The 23,941-nt window shown below is 58.3% G+C and overlaps 2 protein-coding genes across 6 annotated transcripts in view; one reads left to right on the top strand and one right to left on the bottom strand.

Moving 5' to 3' along the window:
• Positions 1–2,862, top strand: part of CPSF1 (cleavage and polyadenylation specific factor 1) — a 15,241-nt gene extending 12,379 nt beyond the window's left edge. For all 3 annotated transcript variants that reach the window (XM_052652064.1, XM_052652065.1, XM_052652066.1), the window contains 12 exons: positions 608–724; positions 798–888; positions 960–1,044; positions 1,125–1,266; positions 1,339–1,491; positions 1,572–1,748; positions 1,844–1,910; positions 1,980–2,027; positions 2,109–2,264; positions 2,335–2,464; positions 2,543–2,681; positions 2,752–2,862. In XM_052652064.1, coding sequence (XP_052508024.1) covers positions 608–724; positions 798–888; positions 960–1,044; positions 1,125–1,266; positions 1,339–1,491; positions 1,572–1,748; positions 1,844–1,910; positions 1,980–2,027; positions 2,109–2,264; positions 2,335–2,464; positions 2,543–2,681; positions 2,752–2,799 — 1,353 coding nt within the window. In that variant the 3' untranslated portion in view covers positions 2,800–2,862. The remainder of the gene's footprint in view (positions 1–607; positions 725–797; positions 889–959; positions 1,045–1,124; positions 1,267–1,338; positions 1,492–1,571; positions 1,749–1,843; positions 1,911–1,979; positions 2,028–2,108; positions 2,265–2,334; positions 2,465–2,542; positions 2,682–2,751) is intronic.
• ADCK5 (aarF domain containing kinase 5) lies at positions 2,859–16,449 on the bottom strand. 3 transcript variants are annotated; one of them, XM_052652068.1, is made up of 15 exons: positions 16,394–16,449; positions 9,736–9,839; positions 9,154–9,303; positions 5,363–5,438; positions 5,054–5,254; positions 4,833–4,973; positions 4,645–4,758; positions 4,442–4,573; positions 4,200–4,283; positions 4,007–4,088; positions 3,847–3,925; positions 3,671–3,762; positions 3,357–3,609; positions 3,166–3,282; positions 2,859–3,083 (listed from the first exon to the last, which is right to left on the bottom strand). In XM_052652068.1, the coding sequence occupies exons 1-15, from the start codon at positions 16,403–16,405 to the stop codon at positions 2,978–2,980; spliced, it is 1,743 nt and encodes a 580-aa protein (XP_052508028.1). In that variant the 5' UTR covers positions 16,406–16,449; the 3' UTR covers positions 2,859–2,977. The 3 variants fall into 3 exon arrangements, with proteins under 3 accessions (XP_052508028.1, XP_052508027.1, XP_052508029.1); XM_052652067.1 differs by having other exon boundaries at positions 16,169–16,405; XM_052652069.1 differs by lacking the exons at positions 9,736–9,839; positions 16,394–16,449 and adding an exon at positions 5,724–5,943 and having other exon boundaries at positions 9,154–9,274.
• Between the last annotated feature and the right edge of the window lie 7,492 nt (positions 16,450–23,941).

The raw sequence follows: 23,941 nt of genomic DNA on the forward strand, positions 1-23,941 counted from the left end.
CGTGGAGAGTCGGGCTGTCCGGCGGGGGGTGGGAGCCAAGGTCAAGGAGGTGGTGTGGGGCTGATGCTGGGAGGCTTGGGGGGTGGGGAGATCGGCAGTGCAGGCTGTGGCCCACAAGGGCACCAGCCGGGTTCAGTCACTGGTCTGCCCACTGGGCGCCCAGCTCTGCTCAAGGCGCCGGCTGACTGGCTGGGATGCTCAGGTACCCTGAGCCTGAGCTTCGTGTCACAAAGATGACAGCAGCGGCCCCATGGGCCACCAAGAATTCGGTATGCACCAGTGCACTTAGGCCTGGGCTGGAGGGGAGCCGCTGGGCCCTGTGCCTGTGTGCAGGTGCTGGCGTGGCGTGCGTGTGGGTGTCCCACCCTGTGCCTGCAGCCTCCAGCACCCCCTGAGCCTGGCCTCAGGCGACACCCATGGCCAGCCCTGGACAAACCTGGGTGAAGGGACAGGAAGCCCCTGAAGAGCAGGACAGTGGGCCATAGCCTCTGTTGCTGCCCCTGTTCCAGCGGAGCCGAGGGCTGACCTGAGGGAGCCCTCGAGGCCTGGGTTCATCAGCTCGGCCTTCAGTGGGCGCCAGGCCTCCCTCACCCCTGTGCCCACCCAGGGTGAGCTGAGGATCAGCGTTCTGCCCGCCTACTTGTCCTACGACGCCCCGTGGCCTGTTCGGAAGATCCCGCTGCGCTGCACCGCCCACTATGTGGCTTACCATGTGGAGTCCAAGGTCTGTCCCCACTTGGCTAGTGACCCTCGGGGCTGGGGTGGGCTCTGGCTCCTGACACCCTGCTCTCCCCAAGGTGTACGCCGTCGCCACCAGCACCAGCACACCTTGCACACGTGTTCCACGCATGACGGGCGAGGAGAAGGAGTTTGAGACCATCGAGAGAGGTGCGTGGGGCTCCGCGTGGGGCCTGTCCCGGGGGCCACTCCTCTCTGATGGTCCTCTTCTGTCCTCACAGACGAGCGGTACGTCCACCCTCAGCAGGAGGCCTTCTGCATCCAGCTCATCTCCCCCGTCAGCTGGGAGGCCATCCCCAATGCCAGGTGAGGCTGTGCCTGGGTGGGGCGGGCTGGGGTGGGGTGGGGCGGGCCGGGACTGGCCCTGACCGGGGCTCCGCCCGCAGAATCGAGCTGGAGGAGTGGGAGCACGTGACCTGCATGAAGACTGTGTCGCTGCGCAGCGAGGAGACCGTATCGGGCCTCAAGGGCTACGTGGCCGCCGGGACCTGCCTCATGCAAGGGGAGGAGGTCACGTGCCGAGGGCGGGTAGGTGGCCAGCGGGGCTTTCGAGGCAGGCAGTGCCCAGCACCCTGACTCAGCCACCCATCTCCCTGGCAGATCCTGATCATGGATGTGATTGAGGTGGTGCCTGAGCCTGGCCAGCCCCTGACCAAGAACAAGTTTAAGGTCCTGTACGAGAAGGAGCAGAAGGGCCCTGTGACCGCCCTGTGCCACTGCAATGGCCACCTGGTGTCGGCCATCGGTCAGAAGGTGTGCGCCCACGCCCCAGCATCCCCCCTTGCCCCCCCGCCCCCGGCACCCCCAGCCACTCACTCCCCGCCCACCCCCAGATCTTCCTGTGGAGCCTGCGGGCCAGCGAGCTGACGGGCATGGCCTTCATCGACACGCAGCTCTACATACACCAGATGATCAGCGTCAAGAACTTCATCCTGGCCGCGGACGTCATGAAGAGCATCTCGCTGCTGCGCTACCAGGAGGAGAGCAAGACACTGAGCCTCGTGTCCCGGGTGCGGAGAGAGCTGTGCCGTGCCACGGGGGCTGGGGGCTGGCGGCTGGCCCAGGCCATCCTGATGCCCGCCTTCCCCGGCCCTCCTGTCGTTAGGATGCCAAGCCCCTGGAAGTGTACAGCGTGGACTTCATGGTGGACAACGCGCAGCTGGGCTTCCTGGGTGAGTTTGGGGGCTGGGGTCCCTGAGATCCCGGGTGTGCACAGGGGCTGACTCGGCTCTGATCCCCAGTGTCCGACCGTGACCGCAACCTCATGGTCTACATGTACCTGCCGGAAGGTGAGTGCTCCCTCCCTCCTCTGCTGGGTGGGGTCAGGCGGGGGCCAGGCGGGCAGTGACCTGAGGTCCCCTGTGGCCTAGCCAAGGAGAGCTTTGGGGGCATGAGGCTGCTGCGCCGGGCGGACTTCCACGTGGGTGCCCACGTGAACACGTTCTGGAGGACCCCGTGCCGGGGGGCCGCTGAGGGGCCCAGCAAGAAGTCCGTCGTGTGGGAGAACAAGCACATCACGTGGTTCGGTGAGCGTGGGGCCGGGGCGGGGGCAGCGGGCCGGGGCGGGTCCACTGTGCTCATTCCCTGTCCCCTCAGCCACACTGGACGGTGGCATCGGGCTGCTGCTGCCCATGCAGGAGAAGACCTACCGGCGGCTGCTGATGCTGCAGAATGCGCTGACCACCATGCTGCCCCACCACGCTGGCCTCAACCCCCGCGCCTTCCGGTGAGCCCACCGCCCGGCCTGCCCAGGCCCCCCGGGTCCGCCTAGACCCCTCACGGCCTGTGCCCTCCGCGCCCCCAGGATGCTGCACGTGGACAGGCGCGCCCTGCAGAACGCTGTGCGCAACGTGCTGGACGGGGAGCTGCTCAGCCGCTACCTGTACCTGAGCGCCATGGAGCGCGGGGAGCTGGCCAAGAAGATCGGCACCACCCCCGACACCGTAAGCCGCCCCACCCAGCCCCGCCTGCGCCCCGCCAGCTCCCTGCCCTCACCCAGCCCTCTCTCCGCAGATCCTGGACGACCTGTTGGAGACGGACCGAGTCACTGCCCACTTCTAGACCCCTGGATACTGCCACTCACCTCACCCGCTTTTTGTACGAAATAAAAACACTTGTTTTCAGAAGAGCGTTGTAATTATTTTGGGGCCCCAGAGCATCCCCTACTCCAACAAATCACAGTCACTTGGCCCTGGCCGGGCATGTGGTGGGACGAGCTCTGTGGCTCTGCCCAGGATGCCTAGGTCTCCAGGTACTTGGACAGCCCCTTGGTGTCAGGCACGATGCCTAGGTAGACCAGAACTCGAACCAGGAGGGCAGTGAGCCGCATCGACAGGGTCTCCAGCCTGTGTGGGGGTATCGGGGGAGGCAGGTAGGTGGGGAGTGGGCCCTGGCTCCCCGTCCTCCGACCCCCACACGCCAGCTCACCTCAGGGCCACTTCAAACTTGAATGTCTCCCAGATGACCCTGATGTGGCGCAGGATGCTGGCACCGTAGATGCTCTGGTACATGGCACCTGCCAGGCGGCTCCAGCCCCGGACCGCGCTGCACAGGAGACAGCGTGTGAGGGAGGCCGGTGCGGCCGCCCACCCCCACCGCCCCAGGCTGCGCAGCCTTACCTCTTGGCCATGAGGAAGTAGCGGTCCACCGGGGCGCCCAGGGCGTTGTTGATGGCGCGCACGGTGTTGACGTTGCGCAGCACGAGCAGCATGGAGCGCGGCAGGGCCTTGAGCACGGCCATAACCTCCTCGAAGTGCTCGCGGGCCATGTCCTGCATGTAGGCCGCCTCCTCACGGCTCAGCAGGCGCGAGCGCCACAGCTGCCCCAGGCGCACGGGCCGCTGCATGAGCACCTCGGAGAACAGGAGGTAGTCTGGGGGGGCCTGAGCCAGGCTGTGCCCCCTCTGGGCCGCACACCCACCCCCCGGCCTCACCTTGCACTCCCAGCTCGGCTGCGTGCACCTTCATGGCCGCCTCGTCCCTCAGGATGATGGCCCGCCACAACTGGCACAGTGCGAGCCTGTCCCTGCAGGCCCAGCAATGAGCAGGTGGGCGGCGGGGGGGTGGCCAGTCAGGGGGCGTGCCCACCCAGCCCACAGGCCCAGCTTACTTCTTGTCCAGGAACTGGTAGAGCCCATGGTCCAGCAGCACCAGCTGGGCCTTCCCGTCCGGGCCTTTCCGCACCAGAACTGGGGAGGGGCAGGCTCTAGTTCCCTGGTTCTGGGGTGCAGCCCCCAGCACCCCACCCTCAGCCCTGGGGCTCTCCTTACCATTACCGGGGTGGGGGTCAGAGTGGATGAAACCCGTGTAAAAGATCTGTTCAGCAAAAGCCTTGATCAGCTTCTCTGCAATCTGGGCCAAGGACAGGTGGGGGTGGGGATGGGGTCAGACCACACGCCATCACCCCAGACCCGGGCCACACCCTCCAGTCCAGCCCCACAGCCCAGGACACACAGCACTCACATCCTGCACCGCCAGCCCCATGCTCTGGATGGCCTCCACGTCATTGACCTTGCAGCCCTCGTAGAACTCCGCCGTCAGCACGCGCTGGGAGAGAACAGGCGTCAGAGCTCCCCTACCCAGGGGCCCCAGCCCACCTTACTGGACGTGCCCCAGTGTAGGCAGGCACCACCCGGGGGGGCCCAGCCCACCTTACTGGACGTGCCCCAGTGTACGCGGGCACCACCTGGGGGGGCCCAGCCCACCTTACTGGACGTGCCCCAGTGCACGCGGGGCACCACAACATGGTCGAAGTGTTGCAGCTCCCGTGCACAGCGCTCAGCGTTGCGGCCCTCGTTTTCAAAGTCCAGCTCCTGGGCCAGGGTCCCCTTGAGGTCCTGGGGACCATACGGGCAGTTGGGGGTCCAGCCTGGGAGCCGGCCCACCCCAGCCCCCTGCCCTGTGGTACCTGGAGGACCCAGCTGAAGCCAAAGCTGGGGTGCATGAGCTCCACGAGGTGCAGCAGGAGCTCCAGGGTGTGGATGTCGCCGTCAAAACGGTCCCGCAGATCAATGTACTGCACCTGCACGGGAGGCTTCAGGGAGGGCCGGCCGCCAGCACCCCGCGCCCCCCACGTGCCCTGGGGACCCCTCGTACCTTCACGGCCACCACGGTGCCATCGTGCAGCCTGGCACGGTGCACCTGGGCCAGGCTCGCTGCAGCAATGGGCTGGTAGTCAAACTCCTGGAAGAGCTCATGGGGCGGGGCCTGGAAGTCTTCAAGGAACAGCTCGTCCACCTGGAAGAACGGGCCTTGAGCAGCGTGGGGGACGCCGTGGGGCCATACTACCCGCCTCGCGACCCGGGGGGCAGGCTCACCTCCCGGAAGCCCCGCGTGAGGGCCCTGTCCTCCAGCACCCGCAGCGTCCTGATGTACTCGGGGGGCAGCAGGTGGTTGAAGGAGCAGAGCCCCTGGCCCAGCTTCACGTACAGGCCCCCGTTGCTGATGGCCCCCGCCACCAGGGCGTCAGCCGCCCGCTGATGACATGCAGACATCACCTCCAAGTACCTCGGGCTGTTCTGACCACAGGCAGAGAGGACAGGGATGGGGGCAGGCAGGCCCCTGCTCCCCCCAGGCATGCCCACCCCACAGGCACAGGACGGGCCGGCCAGGACGCAGGTACAAACCTCCTCCACCCCACGTAGGATGATGTTCGTGCACCACCAGTAGTCCAGCGAGATCTGCAGGCCAACCCGCAGAGACCTGCGGGCAGAGTACGCCCTCAGCCCCAGCTGGCCCATGCAGCAGGCACCCCACCAGCGCCTCGGAGGGCTGTGAGCACCTAGGGGACGCCGCGGGGCTCTCGGGACTGCGCGGCCAGCAGGTCCGTCTCAGCTCCTGGGCTGGGCACTGGGCAGCCTGCATGCATGCCACCCCTCGGTCCCTGCAAGCAGATGAGGGGTGCCCAAGACAGCAGGGGGCGCAGTCCCTAACGAGCAGACGTGTTCCTTCATTCTTTGATAGCACTTGTTACATAGGAAAGCCCACCCTTGAGCAAAGCCGCTCCGTCTGTGGACACGCTCGCTCAGCCTGTGCACAGCGGCCCGGCCTCCTCTGCACTTGGCTGCGCTCTGAGGACTGGAGCCCCGGGTCGAACCCCAGAGCCGCGGGTGCTCCCCGAGCAGTCTCACAGGCCCCGGCCTTCTGGTGTGGTCTGGGGTCATCGGTCCCTTCTGCAACCCAGGCTGTGGACACGGAAGCCCCGGATCTGGAGAGGGGAGGATCCAAAACCAGGTTCCAGGCCCTCACTGAGCACCACAAACCAGGTCCACCCAGCCACTCCAGCAAAAAGGACTGTCTGAGCACGGCAGGGTGACCAACGACACAGGTTTCTCTAAACTCCTGGGACCCGAGGGAGCTGCCCTCCTTCCTGAGTACTCTGTCCAAAAGCCAACGCAAGGTCTGCACAGAGGCTGACAGTGAGGTGCGGCCAGTGGGGTGAGGTCTATACTCGGGGGGTGACCTAATAAGTCACTAATTTAGGGACAAGGGCAGCTGGGTGTCTCCCAGGTAGAGATAAGGTTACAGACACAGAAAAGAGCGGAAACCCGGAGGACTTGTGTTGAAAATGGAACGGCACATTTACCAATGACAACGGCAAACAGCTGGACTGCACGCGCAGCCCGGAGCAGCAAGCACACTGGCGCCGCGCCAGGGCCCCTGCCCGTCCTGAGGGTGGATGGTTGCAAGGCTGAGCCTGGAGTGACTGTGGTGCCAGCAGGAGTAAAATGCTCAAAGGATGGATCACGTCGGAAGGATTCAAAAATGTCAGAAATAAAATGCTGAACGTTTGAAATGATTTACAATAAAACTGTAGAGATTAAAATAGAGGGTCACAAGTCAGGTGCGGGGGCTCCTACAAACCAAGCCTGAAGAGTTGCAGCAACAAGCCAGCAGTGACGCCATGTGTCCAGTACAGGCTGATGCAACCAGGGTTGGGGGAGACACACTGGAGGACAGAGCTCCCTGACGGTGGAACAGCCCTTGGGGGTGGATGGGACGGCTGAGCCAGGAGGACGAGCTCACAGGACAAGCACCAGAAGGGAAGGCGCTAAACCAGCAGCAATGAGAGAGGGCAGGGCACTGGTGTCAAAGTATGAGGGAAGCTGAAGGCCAAACGTGGGACAAACCATGAGCACACATCAGACGTACACAGGTCGGGGCTTGGCAAAGCTTGTTTTGTAAAGGTTAGACAGTGAACACTGGGCCTCAGGGGCAGCCTCAGCAGGGGCGGGGGGCGGGGCTGTTCTCCAAGGAGCTCGCTCTACAGCGCAGGCAGCATCTCGGACCTTGCATATGGCACAGGGCCAGGGTGCTAACCCGATAGCGTCATAAGGCCTATCGGCCCGCAGACATATCAAAGTCATCATATGAGGCAGAATTAACGTGAGCCTGCTCCTGGAGGTTTCCTAAGTGAGGCAGCTGATGCCGGCCAGAAAGGACAACCGCAGCATTAGAGTTCAGGGTCTTCGTTCAGTCAGGCCTATGGAGCGCAGCCCCAGCAGAGATTCTGGACACCACAGTCAGGGGCCAGAGGCAAGGGTGTGGGACGCCTCCTGGGCACCCCGTTCTCGTGCTGAGTCTAGCTTCACCTTCTTGTAGTAAAAACACCAAAATCAATATGGTATTTTCTGAGCCATCCTAGGAAACTATCAAAACTGAGGGAGGGTGGGGACCACCCCATGTGTAGCCCGTGGTTTGAGGGGAGGGAACCCATGGGGACGCTGGGACTCACAGCTGCTGTCAGACGCCCTGGGCAAGGCGGGGTCTGGGGACCGTGCCCTGAGCCTGAGTTTAGCCACGAGAGCCGAGGAGACTCTGAGAGCTGTTCCAGGCTGAGGGAGGCTAGACTCGGGCCCAGATGGATCCTCATGTAGAAAAGGCTGTTACTGGAGAGCCTGGTGACACAGGACGGGGTCTGAGGGTTAGAAGGTCACAATGTGTCTGAAGGCTCCCTGATTGTGGCTGTGGAGGAGAATGTCCTTGTTTAGGAAATACTCAAGGTTTCAGGAATGATGGAGCATGTTGATACTTGTCGATGTTTCAAAAAGAAAAAAGTTGTATTATTAGTCCAACTTCTTTGGACATTTAAAATTGTGTCCCAAAAAAACAAAAACAAAACCCCACAGGGTTTGTAAAGTTAAAATTAAGTAAGAGGTGGGGTCAGAAACCACCCTCAAGCACCCCGGACCCGTGAGTGGGCCTGGCGCGTGCTGTGTCCCAGTCTTCCTGCCACAGCAGGACGAGCCTGCCATCCTCAGGCGAGCCAGGCCTGACTTCCTGGGCTCCTGCCAGCATGCTGCAGGCTCCTGGGTCTCCAGGGGCCCCGTGGTTGCCCTGCACCCACCAGGGCTTGGCCAGGCCCACCCGTTCTGGCAACTGTCAGGGCTGAGAGCTGAGGAGGCCGCGCAGCTGGTGGGGAAGGTAACCTCTCTAGTGCCACTCCACTCAGTCCCAGCTCGGCTTCTGAAAATTGGCTGTGAAAGCCCCCTGAAGGAGGGAAGAGGAGCAGGCGGGTGCGCCAAGCCTGCATGCAGGGGACAGCAGCATGTTCGAGCTGGAAGGGGAAATGGCCCGGACCCGCTGAGGCCACGGGACGGGACCCGCCATGCTGCAGGCCGCAAGGGGAGAGCTGGCCCTGCCCACCCCTGGGCTGTGGAGCCTGAACCCTGCAGGACACAGAGGCCGCTGCCTGGAACCTGCTCAGGAGGGCAGCCAGGAGTTCCAGGCAGACCCACAGGTGGGAGGAGGTGAGGTGCTTGCCTGTCCGCCCACCCGCAGCTGCCGCTGGGGTAAATCTCAACGAAGCGGCAGCCAAACACCCTTGTCCTAGGCATCCTGATTCTCCACTGGGCCCCAAACTGGGCCGCCCAAGGGCGGGGGGCTCAGAGCTAGCGGAGCAGGACAGCCGCAGCGGCCTCCTCACACAAGGCCACGCAGGTGCCGCCTCCGGCCATCGCCTCCCGGCCCCTCGGCAGGGCGGGGTGGGCTGAGGTCTCCCACTATGGGAGCTGGCTCTCAGGCCTCTGTGTGCAGCAGGCTCGGACCTAGCTGGAGCAGGATGCCTGCCCAGGCTTCTCAGAAGGAAGACTGCCTGCACCGCCCCCAGAACCCTGCCTGGGAGATGCAAGAACTCCAGTGACCAGCACAGCATGGTGCTGGTCCAGGCGACTGCTAGTGGAGGCAAGAAGGAAGCTCCCTGCGACCCCGAGCTCTCCTTGGGAGAGCAGGGGCGGCCAGAAGGAAGACAAGGCAACGGCCAGAGGGGGGTCTGTGGGGGCCACACCCTGTGCAGACAGCTTGGTCCCGTGGTACTCAGTCGTCCCCAGGGCAGTACAGCGCCCCGGGGAGGCAGCGTCAAAGAGCGCCCAGCAGAACCCTGCAGCCCCAGCCCCCGACGCAGCCGTGCCCGCCCTACCTGCTGAAACGCCCAACGCCGTCCACCACCAGCCGCATCCGCCTTCTCTCCTGGGCTCCCGCCGTCAGGTACCGCACCCCGAACAGCAGGGGTGCCCCCAGGGCCGCAGCCAACAGTGCCTTCCTCCACAGGGGCTGGGGCCTCGGAGGCCTGCAGGGACACGGGCACACGGCCCAGTCACCCAGGCGGCTCCGCCCTGGCCAAGGCCGCAGGCGCTGCAGCTGCACTAGGACCTCGGCAGGCGGCACCGACTTTGGGCGCTTGACCTGCGGGTCCAGGTCACCCCACTGAGGCCCCCAGACGCCCGGACCCCATGTGGGCTCCATCCTGCCACTGTCCACCCAGGCCTTGGACCCTCCAGCCCCCACCCTCGCTGCCCCCTGGTCTCCAACAGGCGTGCCCCCCAACCACTCTTAGCCCACAGCCCCCACCAGGTCCCAGACCAGGGCCCTGGCGGTGGGGGGCCAGCACAGCCTGTTGTGGGAAGGCGCGCAGAGAAGGTCCAGCCTTATGGCCCCCAATGGAGAACACACTGTATGGTGAGGGGCACGTGCCAGAGGGTCCCTGTAGCGAGCTCCCCACCTTGCCGGCGGGGCTGCGAGGTTCCTCCTGAAGAAGGTGGCAGGCGACGGCCAGGGCTTGGGCCTGCCCTGCAGCAGGGCCGAGTGGAAGCGGCAGAGCTGTGCCTGCAAAGAGTAGAGGGCACATGGCTGGTGGCAGGAATCCCCCCTGCCCCCCATCACTGCAGAGCGTCAGTGCTTCCTGGGCCCATGTGTCTGACTCAGGAGCAGCAATGCGGGCAAGGGCCAAGTGTCACGTGAGGTAAGCAAGGCCGCATCTGCACCAGGAGGCTGCCCCCCACAGGCCCTGCCCCGAGCTCCCTGCAGGGTCCTGGGCGCCCTCACTGCCTATTTCCCATCTGAGACCAGCAGCTTCCCAGGGAAGGGTCAGGATCATAAAGGAGGCAGGGCCCCAGGGGCTGGCGCTGGGCAAGTAAACAGACACAAGAACTTGTGTCTCTGAGCCCCCACGGCAAGACTTGGGGTAGGGGGCTGGGGAGGCACAGCCAGGGGCAGGCAGAGAAGTCAAGGCCCCATGAGCTGCCCTGGCTGAGGGGCACGGAAGAAACCACGCCACGCTCACAGGCAGCCTCAGTCTCCCGATCTTACTGGAGTAAGACCTGAAGGGCTCTCAGCCTCAGGTTCCCCAACTGTAAACAGTCTCAGTTTGGGGGACAAAAAAAGATTTTGCCAACTAAATCATAGCCCACAGCACAGATGTTAACATTACTATGAAATCTGAGCCAAACAAGGAACTGACTTTCCAATCACTTTCTGGCCAAAGCACGCAGCCCTGGAGACAATTTCAAGGATACAAAACATCACAAAAGTCAAAGGAAAAGGTCCATGACCTACCGTCCTCAGAGGAGGCCAGGGGCTGACAGAGAGCTCTGCTCCCCAGGGCCACCTGCAGTGAGTGCAGATCCTCAAGGAAAACCCCGCAGGGGCCAGAGGCAGCCTCGGGCAGATGGGCAGTGAGGGCCAGCCGCCACAGACAGTGCCCACCCTTTCCTATCCCCCACCCCCAGCCCGGTGACAGCACGAGCCTGTCTCCTCCCCAGCAGCGCCCTCTGCGCCGTGTCTGCTGGAGATACACTGGCTACAGGCTCCCCTGGGCCCCCTCACCACTGCCGTCCTGCAGCAGGAGGCGCGTTGCCCCCATGTGCTGCGCTGGCCCAGCCATGAGGCCTGGTCCTGGGACCCTGGAGCTGCAGCCAGGTGGGGTGTCCCAAGGGACCGCAGGGGATTCATGCAGGAAGGCCGCAGGAGCAGGCAAGGCCAGGTGCCCAGCAAGACCGGCTGCAGCGCAAGGCAGAGCTGGGCCTCTGAGGCGATCAGGGAGGCGGCATGAGGAGCCAGCACGAGGGCTGAGGCCGGTGCCTGAGTCGAGAGGCCGCCATTCCCCTCATACCAGTGGTCTGATGCGGCTTGGTCTTCTCAGAGAGACCACAAACCCACAGAAAAAGCAATGACAGCAGCCGGCAGCCCTGGGGCTTCTGGTTCGTTATCTGTGACCCGGAGGATTCCTGAGCGTGGGGTACTCTTTACACAGCAGTCTGGCCTCTCCAAAACCTGTTCAGATCCATGCGTTGAGAACTACTGGCACCCAGTACAAGCACTTATCAATTCTCTCTCCTTCTTGTACATGTTGCCTAGTTTTCATTAGAAGTACTAAAAAAGAGTCGGAAGAAAAAACCTGGGAGGACTTGCACCAAATGCAAAGCATGAACCCTGACAACCTCAGTCTGAAAGATAACACCTATGAGACACTCGTGGGACCACAGACAGCAGACCACAGTCAGGATTTTGAGGTGAGATGGTTCCGATGGTCACATCAGAGGATACCCTCCTCCTTTAGGGGTGCACAATGAAGTGTCAGATTATGCGTCAAGAAGTCTGTGACTTTCAAAATGGGTATGGTTTCAAACAGACACAGATCAGCTGGAGCCAGATGTTAACTCTGGGTAGACCCAGGCGGCAGCTCCTGGGTAAGTACCTCTCAGGGACTCCACGCTTGACGGTTTTCGCAGTCAGGAGTAGCACATCTGCCGCACTCTCCAGCCCGACCGGGGAGGCGAAGCAGCTGAGTGGGTCCAGGCAGACCTGGCACTGCCCGGAGACGCTGAGTGGTCACGACCCGGGGCAGAGGCGCTCCCGGCATCGAGGGGACCACTCGCCACCAGCTACTGGATGGGCTCCCCAGAGCCTCAGGCTGAGCCCAGGGCGGAGTCTGGAGCCACGCAGCTGGGGCTGGAATCTGGGCTGAAGAACTTGCCAGCCATGCTGTTTTAAGTTCCGTCCCTCTGTGCCTCAGTTTCCCTGTCTGCGGGGTGGGGACCACTGCACTGCTGCAGTGCAGGTGAGTGAACTGACATCTGGAAAGCCCTTGGGCAGTGCCCAGTGTGGGAGCAGGTGAAGCACCGCCAAGGCCAGCCTGTGGTCAAGCAGTGGGCAGGCCCTTCCAGGCGCTCCTTGCTGTGCCAAACTGCCCGCTGGTCCCCAGTGCCCCCCTGGGCACCCTCCTCCCAGCAACCCTGCCCTCCCAGCTCCACAGGCCACCCCACCTAACACAAACAAGGACTTATTTGCTGGGTTGAACTAAGCTGAGAAAACAGACTACAGATCTTCTTTGATTTACCATGGGGTTAGGGTTAAATCCATTAGTTGAGAATTTCAGAAGTCGAAAATGCATTTAATACACTGAACCTACCGAAGTTTAGCCTGGTCTTCCTGAAACCTGCTCAGAACACTCACAAGTGGGCAAAACCATCTAGCACAAAGCCTGCTTTGCACCAAAGCATGGACCAGCTTCTGCAGCTGACTGCACACGGCACCGACAGTGGACACAGGACACGGTCAGGGCGCCCGAGTGCAGCCTGGTGACTGCAGGCTGACGGGGCGCGGCTGCAGCCGCCGCCCAACCTCAAAGAGAGCATCCACTTCCCGCCGCTGGTCCAGAAAAAGGTCAAACTCAAAGCTGGAAGTACTCTCTACTGAATGTGTACCACTTCCGCACCATCATGAGTCAGGGATCAACAGGTAGAAAGTGTGGAGCAGATTACACACGCTGATAAGGAAACCCTCAGCTCTGGAGTGGATGGGCCACTGCCAAGTCCCAGTGGGGATGCCCCCAAGACAGCGAAGGAAAACGGCCAAAGCTGACAGGTAACGATTACCCCGAGACGCTACCGTCCAGAGGGAAGGAAAGGGCAGATCCACAAGTGATTCTCGCCAGCATGCCAACGGCCTGCAGATCCAAGGCTGCCGGCGCCAAGGCTGAGGTGAGGCACGAAGGGGCTGCCACACCAAAGGGCAGGCACGGCGGCTCCAAGACCACGGCTGAGCCCAGGGTCACACCTCCTCCGCCAGGGACCCTGCACACGTGCTCCGGGTGTGTTTCAGGGGCGGCAGGAGACTGCGGGTGAGGAGGGTGCCCTGAGAGGGCACTGCCATCAAGGCCCCCACCTGGGGAAGGCCCAGAGTCCATCAGGGAGACTCGGCAGGGCACATGGCGAGGACACTGCCAGAGGAGAAGCATGCGCAGCCCCAGTGGGTCCTCCTCCAGGGGAACGGCACCCCGGGCCGACAGGGGCTGCAGAGCGGGGCAGAGTGCCCATGGGCTGAGCCCTGCACCGCGCCACGGGCCTGCCCAGGAGCCTCGCCGACCGCACTCTGTGCCTGGGGGGTGGCTCCCTGCTGTGCCCTGCCAAGCTGGAAAGGTGGAAGATGGCAGAAATAAAGCGCCTTGCTCAGGGCCTGGCACCTAACAGGTGCTCAGTAAAAGGCGCGCATTTCTGAGGCGGGGCTTATTTCCTCACGTGGCCCACAGCACTGCAGAGATGCCAGAAGCTGGGAAATCGAACCAGTTCCCCAGCCCACACCCTTCCCATGCCCAAACCAGCCACCGGGTGGAGCACACTGTCCCTGGAGTCATTAGTAGGAGAGTTCAGTGAGAAAAAGGCAAGTCACCTAACAAGTAAGTTTACATATCATGTTCGTACTAAACACACGGTTCTTTTCACAGAAGGCCGAACCTGAATTACTGACTCTAAAGCTCGGGGCCCTGGCTGCTCCCACAGCCTCCTGACCACTGTCCACCACCGGCTGGGGGTCTGGAAGGGAAGCTGAAGACCAGCGTCCACAGCCTCTGGACACATGGCCGATGCCAAGGGGCACAGCCAGAAAAGTAATGGTCCCTGACCACGGCCCCCAGAGCAGCTTTCTGTCATTTCCTGAGGAATCAGCACCACAGCAGGCGCTCTGGCTGCACTGTCTCATTCCCAGCCCTGACCCCTCACTCAATCGCCCGGGACGACCATCCCTCTGGCAGACCCCGCACAGCCGCGAGGAGCCTGGCCCAGGCCTGCTCTCCAGGCTGCTGTTCTGCCTGAAGCCTGCCCCCATTCACCAGGGTTCCTTGTCCCCCCACCCCACCCCACCCCACTGTCCTTATCACAGGAGCACAGGTTAGCCTGCAGGCTTTCTCCCCATCAGGCTGGGCAGGGCCATCTCTTAATCATCTCCAAGATACAGCAGAAATTCTTTATCACAAACACTTGCTGACCTGAGATAAACGGCTAAGTGGAGAAAAATCCAGGACCGCACGTGGCCCAGGCCATGCTGCTGGGCAACAGGTGCACGGCCACGGTCAGGAGAGAGCGAGCAGCAGCTCCCCGGGGGAGAGAGGCCTCTGCCGACAGCACCAGAGCCCCCACGGGGCGCTGCGGGCTCATGCCAGCTGGATGCCGGTGACTCCCCAAATATCCCCACCACCCAGGAGACACCCGAGCGTAACGGAGCTGTGAATGCGGCAGAGCGAGCGGCCAGTACTCCCAGGAACCAGTCCAGGGCAATATCCACACATCACATGTAACCCGTACCACACCCAGAGCGGCAGCAAACAGGTGCAGAGAGGGCGCCTCCTCAGCAGCATGAACACACACGCAGCCTTCCTGGGGTGGCCCTCTCACTCCCGAAGCCTCCCACTTTGGGCCAAGATGAGAGGGGTCTTTTCTCAGCCCAGGTGCACCATGCTCGTCTGGAACTCAGCTAACAATCTATCCAGCAGCGTCACTCAGACAGACACCACAGAGCTCACAAACTCAGTGTGAACATCAACACAGAGCCACGAGCACCTGCACTCATGTTTTAGGCACAAGCTGAGCTGTTGGATTTTCTAACACCCTGTAGATGAGACACAGCAGATTTGAAAAGTCACTGCAGATAAGCCAGGCCCCAGGAGAAAGAAGCAACTGCTGAATCTCACGAGACCTGAAACTACAAAGAGGTGACAAGAATATGGGCGGTGTAAGGGCAGGTCAACAGCCCTGCGGACATAGCTGGAGAGTAAGCCAAGCACTGAGCCCGAACTGTTCTTAAGGTCAGGAAGAGAAACTGGGCGTCTGGGCCCAGGAAAGGGAATGGAGACGACCTTGAACACCGTGTCCTTTGCCTTTCTAGGGTCTCTGACCCTCTCAGCGCCAGTCTGGACTCAGAAGCCCCTAGTGGGCCGCGCTCTACTTACTGGTCATGAGCACTCCTGCTCAAGGGCCAAAGCCCGCCTGCCACTCCCGAGGGCTGCGTAGAGGACTCAGTGACCTGAATGAGTGAAGCAGCTTTATAAACTATAAAAGACCAACTCACTGTCTCTACCTGATTCTCAGACTAACACTGCTTCATCATCTCACCCACAAAACACCCCTGTGTAATGGAGCCACTCTACAAGCCACAGAAGCTAATGGACATTCATTTGTATTGACACCTAAACCCACAGGCTAGGCTTATTAGAAAACTACCAGGTCTACAGAAAATTCCATGTTGAAAATGGTAATAAGCCCCCCTCAGTCTCCTCACCTCTAAACCAACCACACAAGAAAAGGGCTAGGTTTTTGGGGAGTGGCTAAGACCTGGGTCAACAACTATGACACCCTGTTTGAAAGGTGTGGAGATGCAATAAAACGGGGGGTCCCACGCGGGGTGGGGGGGTGGGAGAGACTGGAAAGGCAGGTGCCATGTCCAGGACCAAAAGAAGCTGAGTTAGGAGGGCAGCCCAGGGCCAGGCAGAAACCTAGGAAGGCCTGAGAGGAGGGGTGACCCCGAGACAGAGCCGGGCCGCAGCAGCTGTCAGCCCACCTGCCGCCCCCACAAGTCCTGTCTCCCCAGAGTCGGGGGGCAGCAGTCAGCCCGGGATGACCCGGGCTGGGCTGGTGACAAGGAGAAAAGGGTGCCCAAGGGAGCAGGTGAAGAAAAGGCGGGGGGTCCGCTCTGCGATTCGGTCAGAGCCTGCAGCAGCGAGGGGTCTGAGGCAGACACGGGGCAGGCGGAGGCGATGGGCGCCAGGCAGTCGCCTCGGGAAAGGGAGTCTCCCTGGGGAGGGTCGTCCGTAAAGGACGAGAGGGTCGTCCCTCGCGGGGAAGGAGGCTTGGAGAGTCGCCTCTGAGACAAGACTCCCGCACCAAGAAGCAGCCTCGGAGAAGCGGAGCTGCGGCGTGCGGCAGGGAAGGCCCGACGTCTCCCCCACAGGGCCTGGGGGCTGAAGCAGGGACCCGAGGACAGGCTGCCTGAGGGCTGTGACGGGCTCCGGCCAGCCGGGGGGATCCCTGGGGAGCGAGTCTTGGGCCCTGCGGGTCCCGGCCGGGCGGCCCGAGCCGCGGCAGGGGCGCGAGCGCGCGGGGTCTCACAGGTCTCCACATTTTCGGTCCGCAGCTCAGCTCCCGCTCTCCGCACGCGCCACACCCGCCGCCGGCCCAGCAGGCCCTGCGGGAGGGGCGCAGTGCGCACGCTCATGCCGTCCGACGGGCGGGCGGGGACTGGAGGCCACGCCCCCGAGTAGTCCCGCGGCCGCAGTGGAGCAGCGCCCCCTGGCGGCTCCCGGCCCACTAGCTTTAGGGCCAGTACCTGCGCTCCGTCAACGCACGCGGTCAGGCACCGCTCAGCTTAGTTCAGTTGCTCAGTCGTGTGCGTCTTTGCGACCACATGGACTGCAGCACGCCAGGCTTCCCTGTCTATCTCCAACTCCAAGAGCTCGCTCAAACTCACGTCCATCGAGTCGGTGATGCCATCAACCATCTCCTCTGTCGTCCCCAGACCCTGCTGCTGGGGTCTTTTCCGACCCCCAGTGGAAGCTGAGGCTTGGGGAGGTCAGGTCACCTGTTCCCCAAGGAGTTCACAGCAAGGGCGGAAGCTGGGAGGGAGAATAGACCCCACTAGGGAGTCAGCGCGGACAGCTGAAGTTGAACCCAGGGTGGGGACTTCCAAGTGATGGATTAGGGGGACTAATTGCTCAAGCCTAGCTTTTCTTGCTGTAATATGAGGCCCTGGCTCTCAAGTTAAGGATGCTAAGATACCACGCAGGCCACCTTAAGTTTGCTCTCAGTTCAGTTCAGTTCAGTCGCTCAGTCATGTCCGACTCTTTGCAACCCTATGAATCACAGCACGCCAGGCCTCCCTGTTCGTCACCATCTCCCGGAGTTCACTCAGACTCACGTCCATCGAGTCCGTGATGCCTAGAAGTTATTATAAAACTCTCAGATTGGACTTTCAAAGGCCTCCATTATTTGTTATCCCAGGTGAGAAACATAATGTATATTTTACCAGCGAATTTCTGTTTGTGAGCCTGCTAGGAAGAGGCCTTCCTGACTGCCTATAAGGCATGGAGTGCGAAACCCTGGGAGTGTTCTGTAAGCATTCGCTCCAGAAGGTCGACCCACGTTCCCTAGAAGTGACTCGGGCCTGTTAATGAACCACCCTCTTGGTGTGGCCATTTACAAGGCCTCTTGCACACAGCAAATTTCTCCAATTCTGTCTTGGTAAAAAGGAAGATAGACTCTAACTGAACTTGTGCATACATATTTATGCTGCTGCGAAGAGTAAGACTCAGTAAAAGTCTCAGTGTCAGAATCAGGGAGGTGAGTTGGTGAGTTGGTGAGAAGCAAGTGTTATGTATCGATTGATTCCATTTTTTGGCTGAGTCGGGTCTTCATTGCAGCCGGAGGGTTTCCATTGCCCTGTGGCATGTGGGATCTTAGTTCCCCAGCCAGGGATTGAACCTGCGCCCCTTGCTTGGAAGCACAGTGTTAACCACTGGACCATCAGGGAAGGCTCTCCTAGTATAACTTCGTAGTAAGTTTTGTAATTGGGAAGTGTGAGAGATTCCTGGATTCCTGCAACTTTATTCTTTTTTTAGCACTTTTAAAATGTTATTGCGTCTATATATATGAAATATATGACTACATATTTTTACATTATCTTGTAAATCCCGACCAAGGGATCGAGCCCCAGTCTCCTACATTGCAGGCATATTCTTTACTATCTGAGCCACCAGGGAAGCCCATATATATATACATACATACATATATAAATGCTTTTGAAATAAAATGCTTTTTTTCCTTCTAGTTTTATTGAGATGTAACGGATGCTGCACTGTGTAAGTTTAAGGTGTGCAGCATTAGACTCACATCCATCATGAAATGGTCACTACAATACATTCACTGAACATCTTGTATAAACAAAAAATAAAAGATAAACGAATTTTTTCCTTATGTTGCAGTCTCTTAGGATTTACTCTGACAAACTTTCATATGTAACATTCAGCAGTTAATTAATCATGCTGTACATTACATCCCTAGTATTAATACTTACCTTTTTTTGGCTGTGCCACTTGGCATGCATGCATGTTAAGTCACTTCACTTGTGTCTAACTCTTTGCGACGCTATGGACTATAGCCCACCAAGCTCCTCTGTTGATGGGATTCTCCAGGCAAGAATGCTGGAGTGGGTTGCCATGCCCTTCTCCAGGGGATCCTCCTGACTCAGGGATCAAACCCATGTCTCTTAGATCTCCTGCATTGGCAGGAGGGTTCTTAACCAGTAGTGCCACCTGGGAAGCCTGCCGCTGGGCATGCAAGATCTTAATTCAGGATCGAACCCATACCCCCTGCAGTCACGCATGGTGCCCTGACCACTGGACTGCCAGGGAAGCCCCCCTAGTACTTGTCTTATAACTGGAAATTTGTACCTTTTACCCATCTTTATTCAATTCTGCCTCCCCCCACCCCTTGCTTCTGGTAACCACAAATCAGATCTCTTTTTCTATGAGTTTATTCTCGATGTATAATTGACCTACAACACCAGTAGTTCCAGGTGAACAATGTAGTGATTCAATATTTCTGTACATTATAAAATGATCCCCAGGGTAAGTCTAGTTACCATCTGTCACTGCACAAATTTGCTACTATATTATTGACTATATTCCCCACTGTACATTTCATACCTGTTGACTCACATCCCACATACCTCTCCCCTCTGGCAACTACCTGTTCTCTGCATCTATGAGTCTGTTTTCATATGTTTGTTCACTTGTTATGCTTTTTGTTCCACTTCTAAGTGAAATAATACAGTATTTCTTTCACTGTCTTACTCCACTCAGCAAAATACCCTCTAAGTCCATCCATGTTGTCAAAATGGCAAGATTCCATTCTGTTCTATGGCTAATCGAGCTCAGTTCCTCAGCTGTGCCCGACTCCTGTGACCCCATGGATTGTAGCCGGCCAAGCTCCTCTGTCTATGGGATTTTCCATGCAAAAATACTGGAGTGGAAAAAAAAAAAGAATACCGGAGTGGGTTGGCATTTCCTACTCCAGAGGATCTTCCCGACCCAGGGATCAAACCTGCGTCTCGTGTCTCCTCCATCAGTAGGTGGGTTCCTTACCACTCTGCTACCAGGGAAGCCCAGGGACAGGGTTCTGTGGCCAATACTCCATTGTGTGTGTGTGTGTATATATATATAATATACGTGGCACATCTTCTTTATCCATGTATCTGTCAATCGGCAATTAGATTGTTTCTGTATCTTGGCTATCGTAAATAATGCTGCAATTAACATAGGGACTCATGTATGTTTTCTAATGAGTGTTTCTTCAGATAAATACTCAGAAGTGAAATTGATAGATCATATAGTAACTCTATTTTTAACTTTTCGAGGCAACTCCATCCTGTTGTCCACAGTGGCTGCACCAGTTTACATCAACACAAACAGCACACAAGGGTTCACTTTCCTACACACCCTCTCCAACACTTATTTGTTGTCTTGTTGATAATGACCATTCTGATGAGGGTGAGGTTAGATCTCATTGTGGCTTTGATTTTTCTCATGACTGATGATGCTGAGCACCTTTTCATGTGCCTGCTCTCCATATGTATGTCTTCTTTTGTCTATTTTGGTCTTCTGCCCATTTTTAAACTGCTTTGTTTGTTTTACTGAGGTTGCATCATGTGAGTTCTTTGAATGTTTTGGATATTAATCTCTTGTTGGATGTAACCATTGCTAATATCTTTGTCCATTCAGTAGGCTGCTTTTTCATTTTGTTGATAGTTTCCTTTACTGTACAAACACTTTTTAGGTTGATGTGGTCTCATTTGTTTATTTTTACCTTTGTTTCTCTTGCTTGAGGAGACATATTCAAAAAAATTGCCAAGGCCGATGACAATGTTTTCTTCTAAGAGATTAATGGTTTCAGATCTTACATGAAGTCTTTAATCCATTTTTGGTTTATTTTGTATCTGGAATGGGAAAGTACTCCAGTTTGAGTTTTAATGTTTGTAGCATCCAGTCTTCCCAACACCATGCATTGAAGAGGTTTGTCTTTTCCCCTTTGTATATTCTCCTGCACTGGCTGGCAGATTCTTTACCACTATTGCAACCTAGGAAGCCCCTCCCCCCACCTCCTTTGAATATTCTTGTTTCTTTTGCTTGTAGATTAATTGATTGTAAGTGTGCAGGTTTATTTCTGGGCTCTCTGTTTCACTGACCTATGTGTCTATCTTGATTACTGTAGTTTTGTAGCCAACTATATTCTTTTAAAGATTGTTTTGGGGAATTCCCTGGCGGTCCAGTGGTTAAAACTCAGCACTTTTACTGCCAAAGATCCAGGTTCAATCTCTGGTCAGGGAACTAAGACCCTGCAAACCATGTGGCATGGCACACACACAAAAAGGATTGTTTTGGCTATTCTGTGTCTCCTCCATTTTGTTTTGTTATCAATATTAGGATTAGGGTTTTTTGGGGTTTTTTTTTTGTTTTTTCAAAAAAAGCCAGATGGGATTTTGATAGGGATTACTTGAATCTGTAGATCAGTATTGCCAAGTTAACAACAGAAGTCTTCTGATCTATGAATATTTACTCACATTTTTCATTGCGGTCAACATTTTGTAGTTTTCCATGTACAAGTTTAGCATTTCCTTTGTTAAATTCATTTTGAGGTACCTATTTTTTTGATGCTACTGTAAAAAAATGTTCCTTAATTTCACTTTCAGGTCATCGGCTGAACATGTATAAAGATACAACTGATTTCTGTATATTGATGTTGTATTCTGCAAATTTTGGTTGAATTTGTTTTGGGTCCTAACAAGTTCTTTGTGGACTCCTTATGATTTTGTATACATAGAACCATGTCATCTGAGGATAGTTTTACTTCTTTTCCCATCTGGATGCCTTTTCTTTCTTTTTCCTGTGTAACCACCATTGCCAGGACCTGCAGTGCAACGTTGAATAGAGACAGAGAGCAAACACCTTCGTCTGGGGATCTGCCTGCTTCTCCTCTGGACGCCTGAGCACCCTGGCCCTTGCATCTCTTCACATCCCTCTGACCTAAATCCGTGTGGGGTGGGGTGGGTGCTTGGTCGGGGGGGACATGGGTAGCAGGACGCCTGGGAGGGGTCAGGTAGGGGCTCTCTTGCAATCTGCTTTCTAACAAGCTCCGTTCTCCTGCCACACTTGCAAAAGGAGAGGAAACATGAAAACAGAAACCTCCTCCAGGGCTTTGTCTGGATAGTCCAGCTGAAGAAGGTCCTGCCTCCTTCCCCGCCTGGCCTGGCTCAAGGTGTTCTGAGAGGGTCCAACCTCCAGGAAACTCTCCTTTCCAGTGTGGAAGTGGTCAGCGAAGCATCCTGCTCAGGAGCTGGTTGGGGAGCCTAGGAAAGCCTAGGGCTCTTGATATGGGGAGTACGACGGGAGAGTCTGCAGGGCGTGACTGATCCTCCCCCAGGCACAGAAAGGTCAGCCAGTGCTGGGTGTGCGAACTTCTGGATGGTCCCAGATGCTTCAGAGATGAGAGAGGACCTCACATCTCTCGCAGCTGTGACAGATAGAAGCCAACTCAACTAAAATAAGCACAAAATTGTGGGCTGACATAACTTGTTAAGTTCAAGGGGTTTAGCTTCAGGTACAGCTGGACCCAAGCAACTGCAGGATGATGTCAGGGTCTGGCTTTCTCCACCCCTTGCTCTGTTCCCTCTGTGGTGTCTTCACCATCTGGTGTGCACCAAGTAGTTTGGGTAGTTTTTACAACTCTTGGAACAACTGACATGCCCAGTACCAATCTACTGGGTCCTCATTTGCTCCACAGGGCCACCTCTCCTCCCCCATTTCAATTGGTGTGGACACCACGGCTGGATCAGCTGGGTCACCCACCCAGCCACAGGGTGTGGGCCAGAGGAGTCTGTGATTAATAACCCACTAGAACTAGTTGCCTCTGAGACCCCTGGAAAGTGCAGTGGACAGACTGTCTGGGGTCTCCTTCAAAGTCTGAGACACCCTTTGGGCAGGGCTGGGAGGCCGAGTGGCTGGCCACATGCCATCCAGCTGGAGGCATGGTGCCCGCGTGCAGTCCTGGGGGACACTCTGCTCTGAGGGGCTGGCATGGTGGGCTGCCCCGCTTCTGGGCCTCATCCCCAGGTGGCCGAGAGCGGGAAGGGTGTGCCAAGCGAGTGACTCTCCAGGATTTGGCCCTGAGGCCTTTCCTCCCCTTGTCATCTGGGCCCCAACTTGTTTGCTTTGGAGACGCTGGCCGGAATGTCCTGGAGACTTCAAAGGGCGGTAGCTTCCTCAAACCCTCTCCAGTTCCCCTGCCCCCCCACCCCACCCACTTCCTCGGGAGATCATGCACGTTCCACGCAGCCTGGCATACCTGGCAGACACACAGGCAGGTAGAGGCTCCCTGGACTCCCAACGCGAGGGGAGAGGGGCAGGAAGGAACTGGGAGCCATCCCAGGGTGGGCAAGGGAGGGACAAGGGCAGTGTCAGGGGGTGCGGGGAGAGATACACCACCCATTTCATGCCCTCAGCCTCTGCTCGCTGCAACCAAAGGCAATGTCCCTAACTCACAGCTGCCTGTCACCTTGCTTCCCAAATGCAAGAGGCAAGTCAAGCTGCTGCTGCCCCCTCCCCAGTCCCGTCAAGTCAGGTGTCCTGGTGGTTAGCACCACTAGGGCCCGTCTTCAGGGCTGGGCTGTCTGAGCCCCGTGGGAGCGTGGCCCAGCTGAATGCTTGTTGGAGGGTCGAGGCCTGGAAATCCTTCCCTCCCACCAGGAAGTTCCTCCTGCTCAGCTGGTCCGGCCAAGGCCGGGGCAGAAGACCTTGAGAAGCCCACGTGCTCCCCGAGTCAAGGACAGCTGGCCTCTGAAGTTAAGAAAGGGCATCCGGAGAGGGCTGGATGGCAAGGCAGGCACCACTGCCCCGAGTCCACACCCTGGGCCTCAGGGCCCCCTGTGAAAGCAGGTGCCTGTTCTGTGAGAACAGTGTCTCCATACCAGGCCAGTCCCACTGGACCACAGCTCAGTGCCCCGCTGGGAGCCTGTCCTCCACAGGCCTCTCTCTGCTCCCCACCTGCCCAGGAGGCACAGAGGAGACAGAGGAAGCCCAGGCCCAGCCCCGCCTCCCAGCCCCTCCCGGCTTGGGGCTCTCCGTAGGCTGCGGCAGCCCTGAGTGGGGGAGCCTGCAAGTCCAGGACAGCCTGGCTCCCTACAGACACCAACAAGCAGAGGTCCGGACCACCGTCACGTGTGGGTTGTGCAAAGCCATCTGCCAGCAGCCCAGAGAGAAGGCAGCCGCGGTCATGTCCACCTGAATAACAGTTTGGGGCTTGGCAGCTTTGATCACAGGAGCTAAAAATGGGACGGGTGGCTTGAGGGAGGGGGTCACATCCTTGGGCAGAGGGATCCCGAGACTGGCTAGACCCTCACACTCCAGTCTTCTGATTCCCGCTCAGAGCCCTTTCCAAGCAGGGACCGGGCAACAAGCCCCTGGTGTAAATCCCCCCCCAGGATCCTCCATAAAGTAGCAGGGAAACGCTGCCACACCTGGGCTACAGACCCAGCAACCAGCAGGCAGCCCATGTGATTGGGCCCTTGTGCCTGGCTGGCCTGGCCCACCACACAACCTCTGGCTGCTG

The sequence above is a fragment of the Budorcas taxicolor genome, chromosome 14 (assembly GCF_023091745.1).
Source record: "Budorcas taxicolor isolate Tak-1 chromosome 14, Takin1.1, whole genome shotgun sequence".
Lineage (NCBI taxonomy): Eukaryota > Metazoa > Chordata > Mammalia > Artiodactyla > Bovidae > Budorcas > Budorcas taxicolor.

Bases quoted from the DNA above. Each gene is read 5' to 3' on its own strand.
- ADCK5 (XM_052652067.1), bottom strand. From the start codon at position 16,405: ATGTGGAGACCTGTGAGACCCCGCGCGCTCGCGCCCCTGCCGCGGCTC. The intron at 4,089-4,199 runs GTGAGTGCTGTG...TCCTTGGCCCAG, and splicing joins TGGGGCTGGCGGTGCAGGAT to ATTGCAGAGAAGCTGATCAA. The intron at 3,283-3,356 runs GTAAGGCTGCGC...TCTCCTGTGCAG, and splicing joins TACTTCCTCATGGCCAAGAG to CGCGGTCCGGGGCTGGAGCC.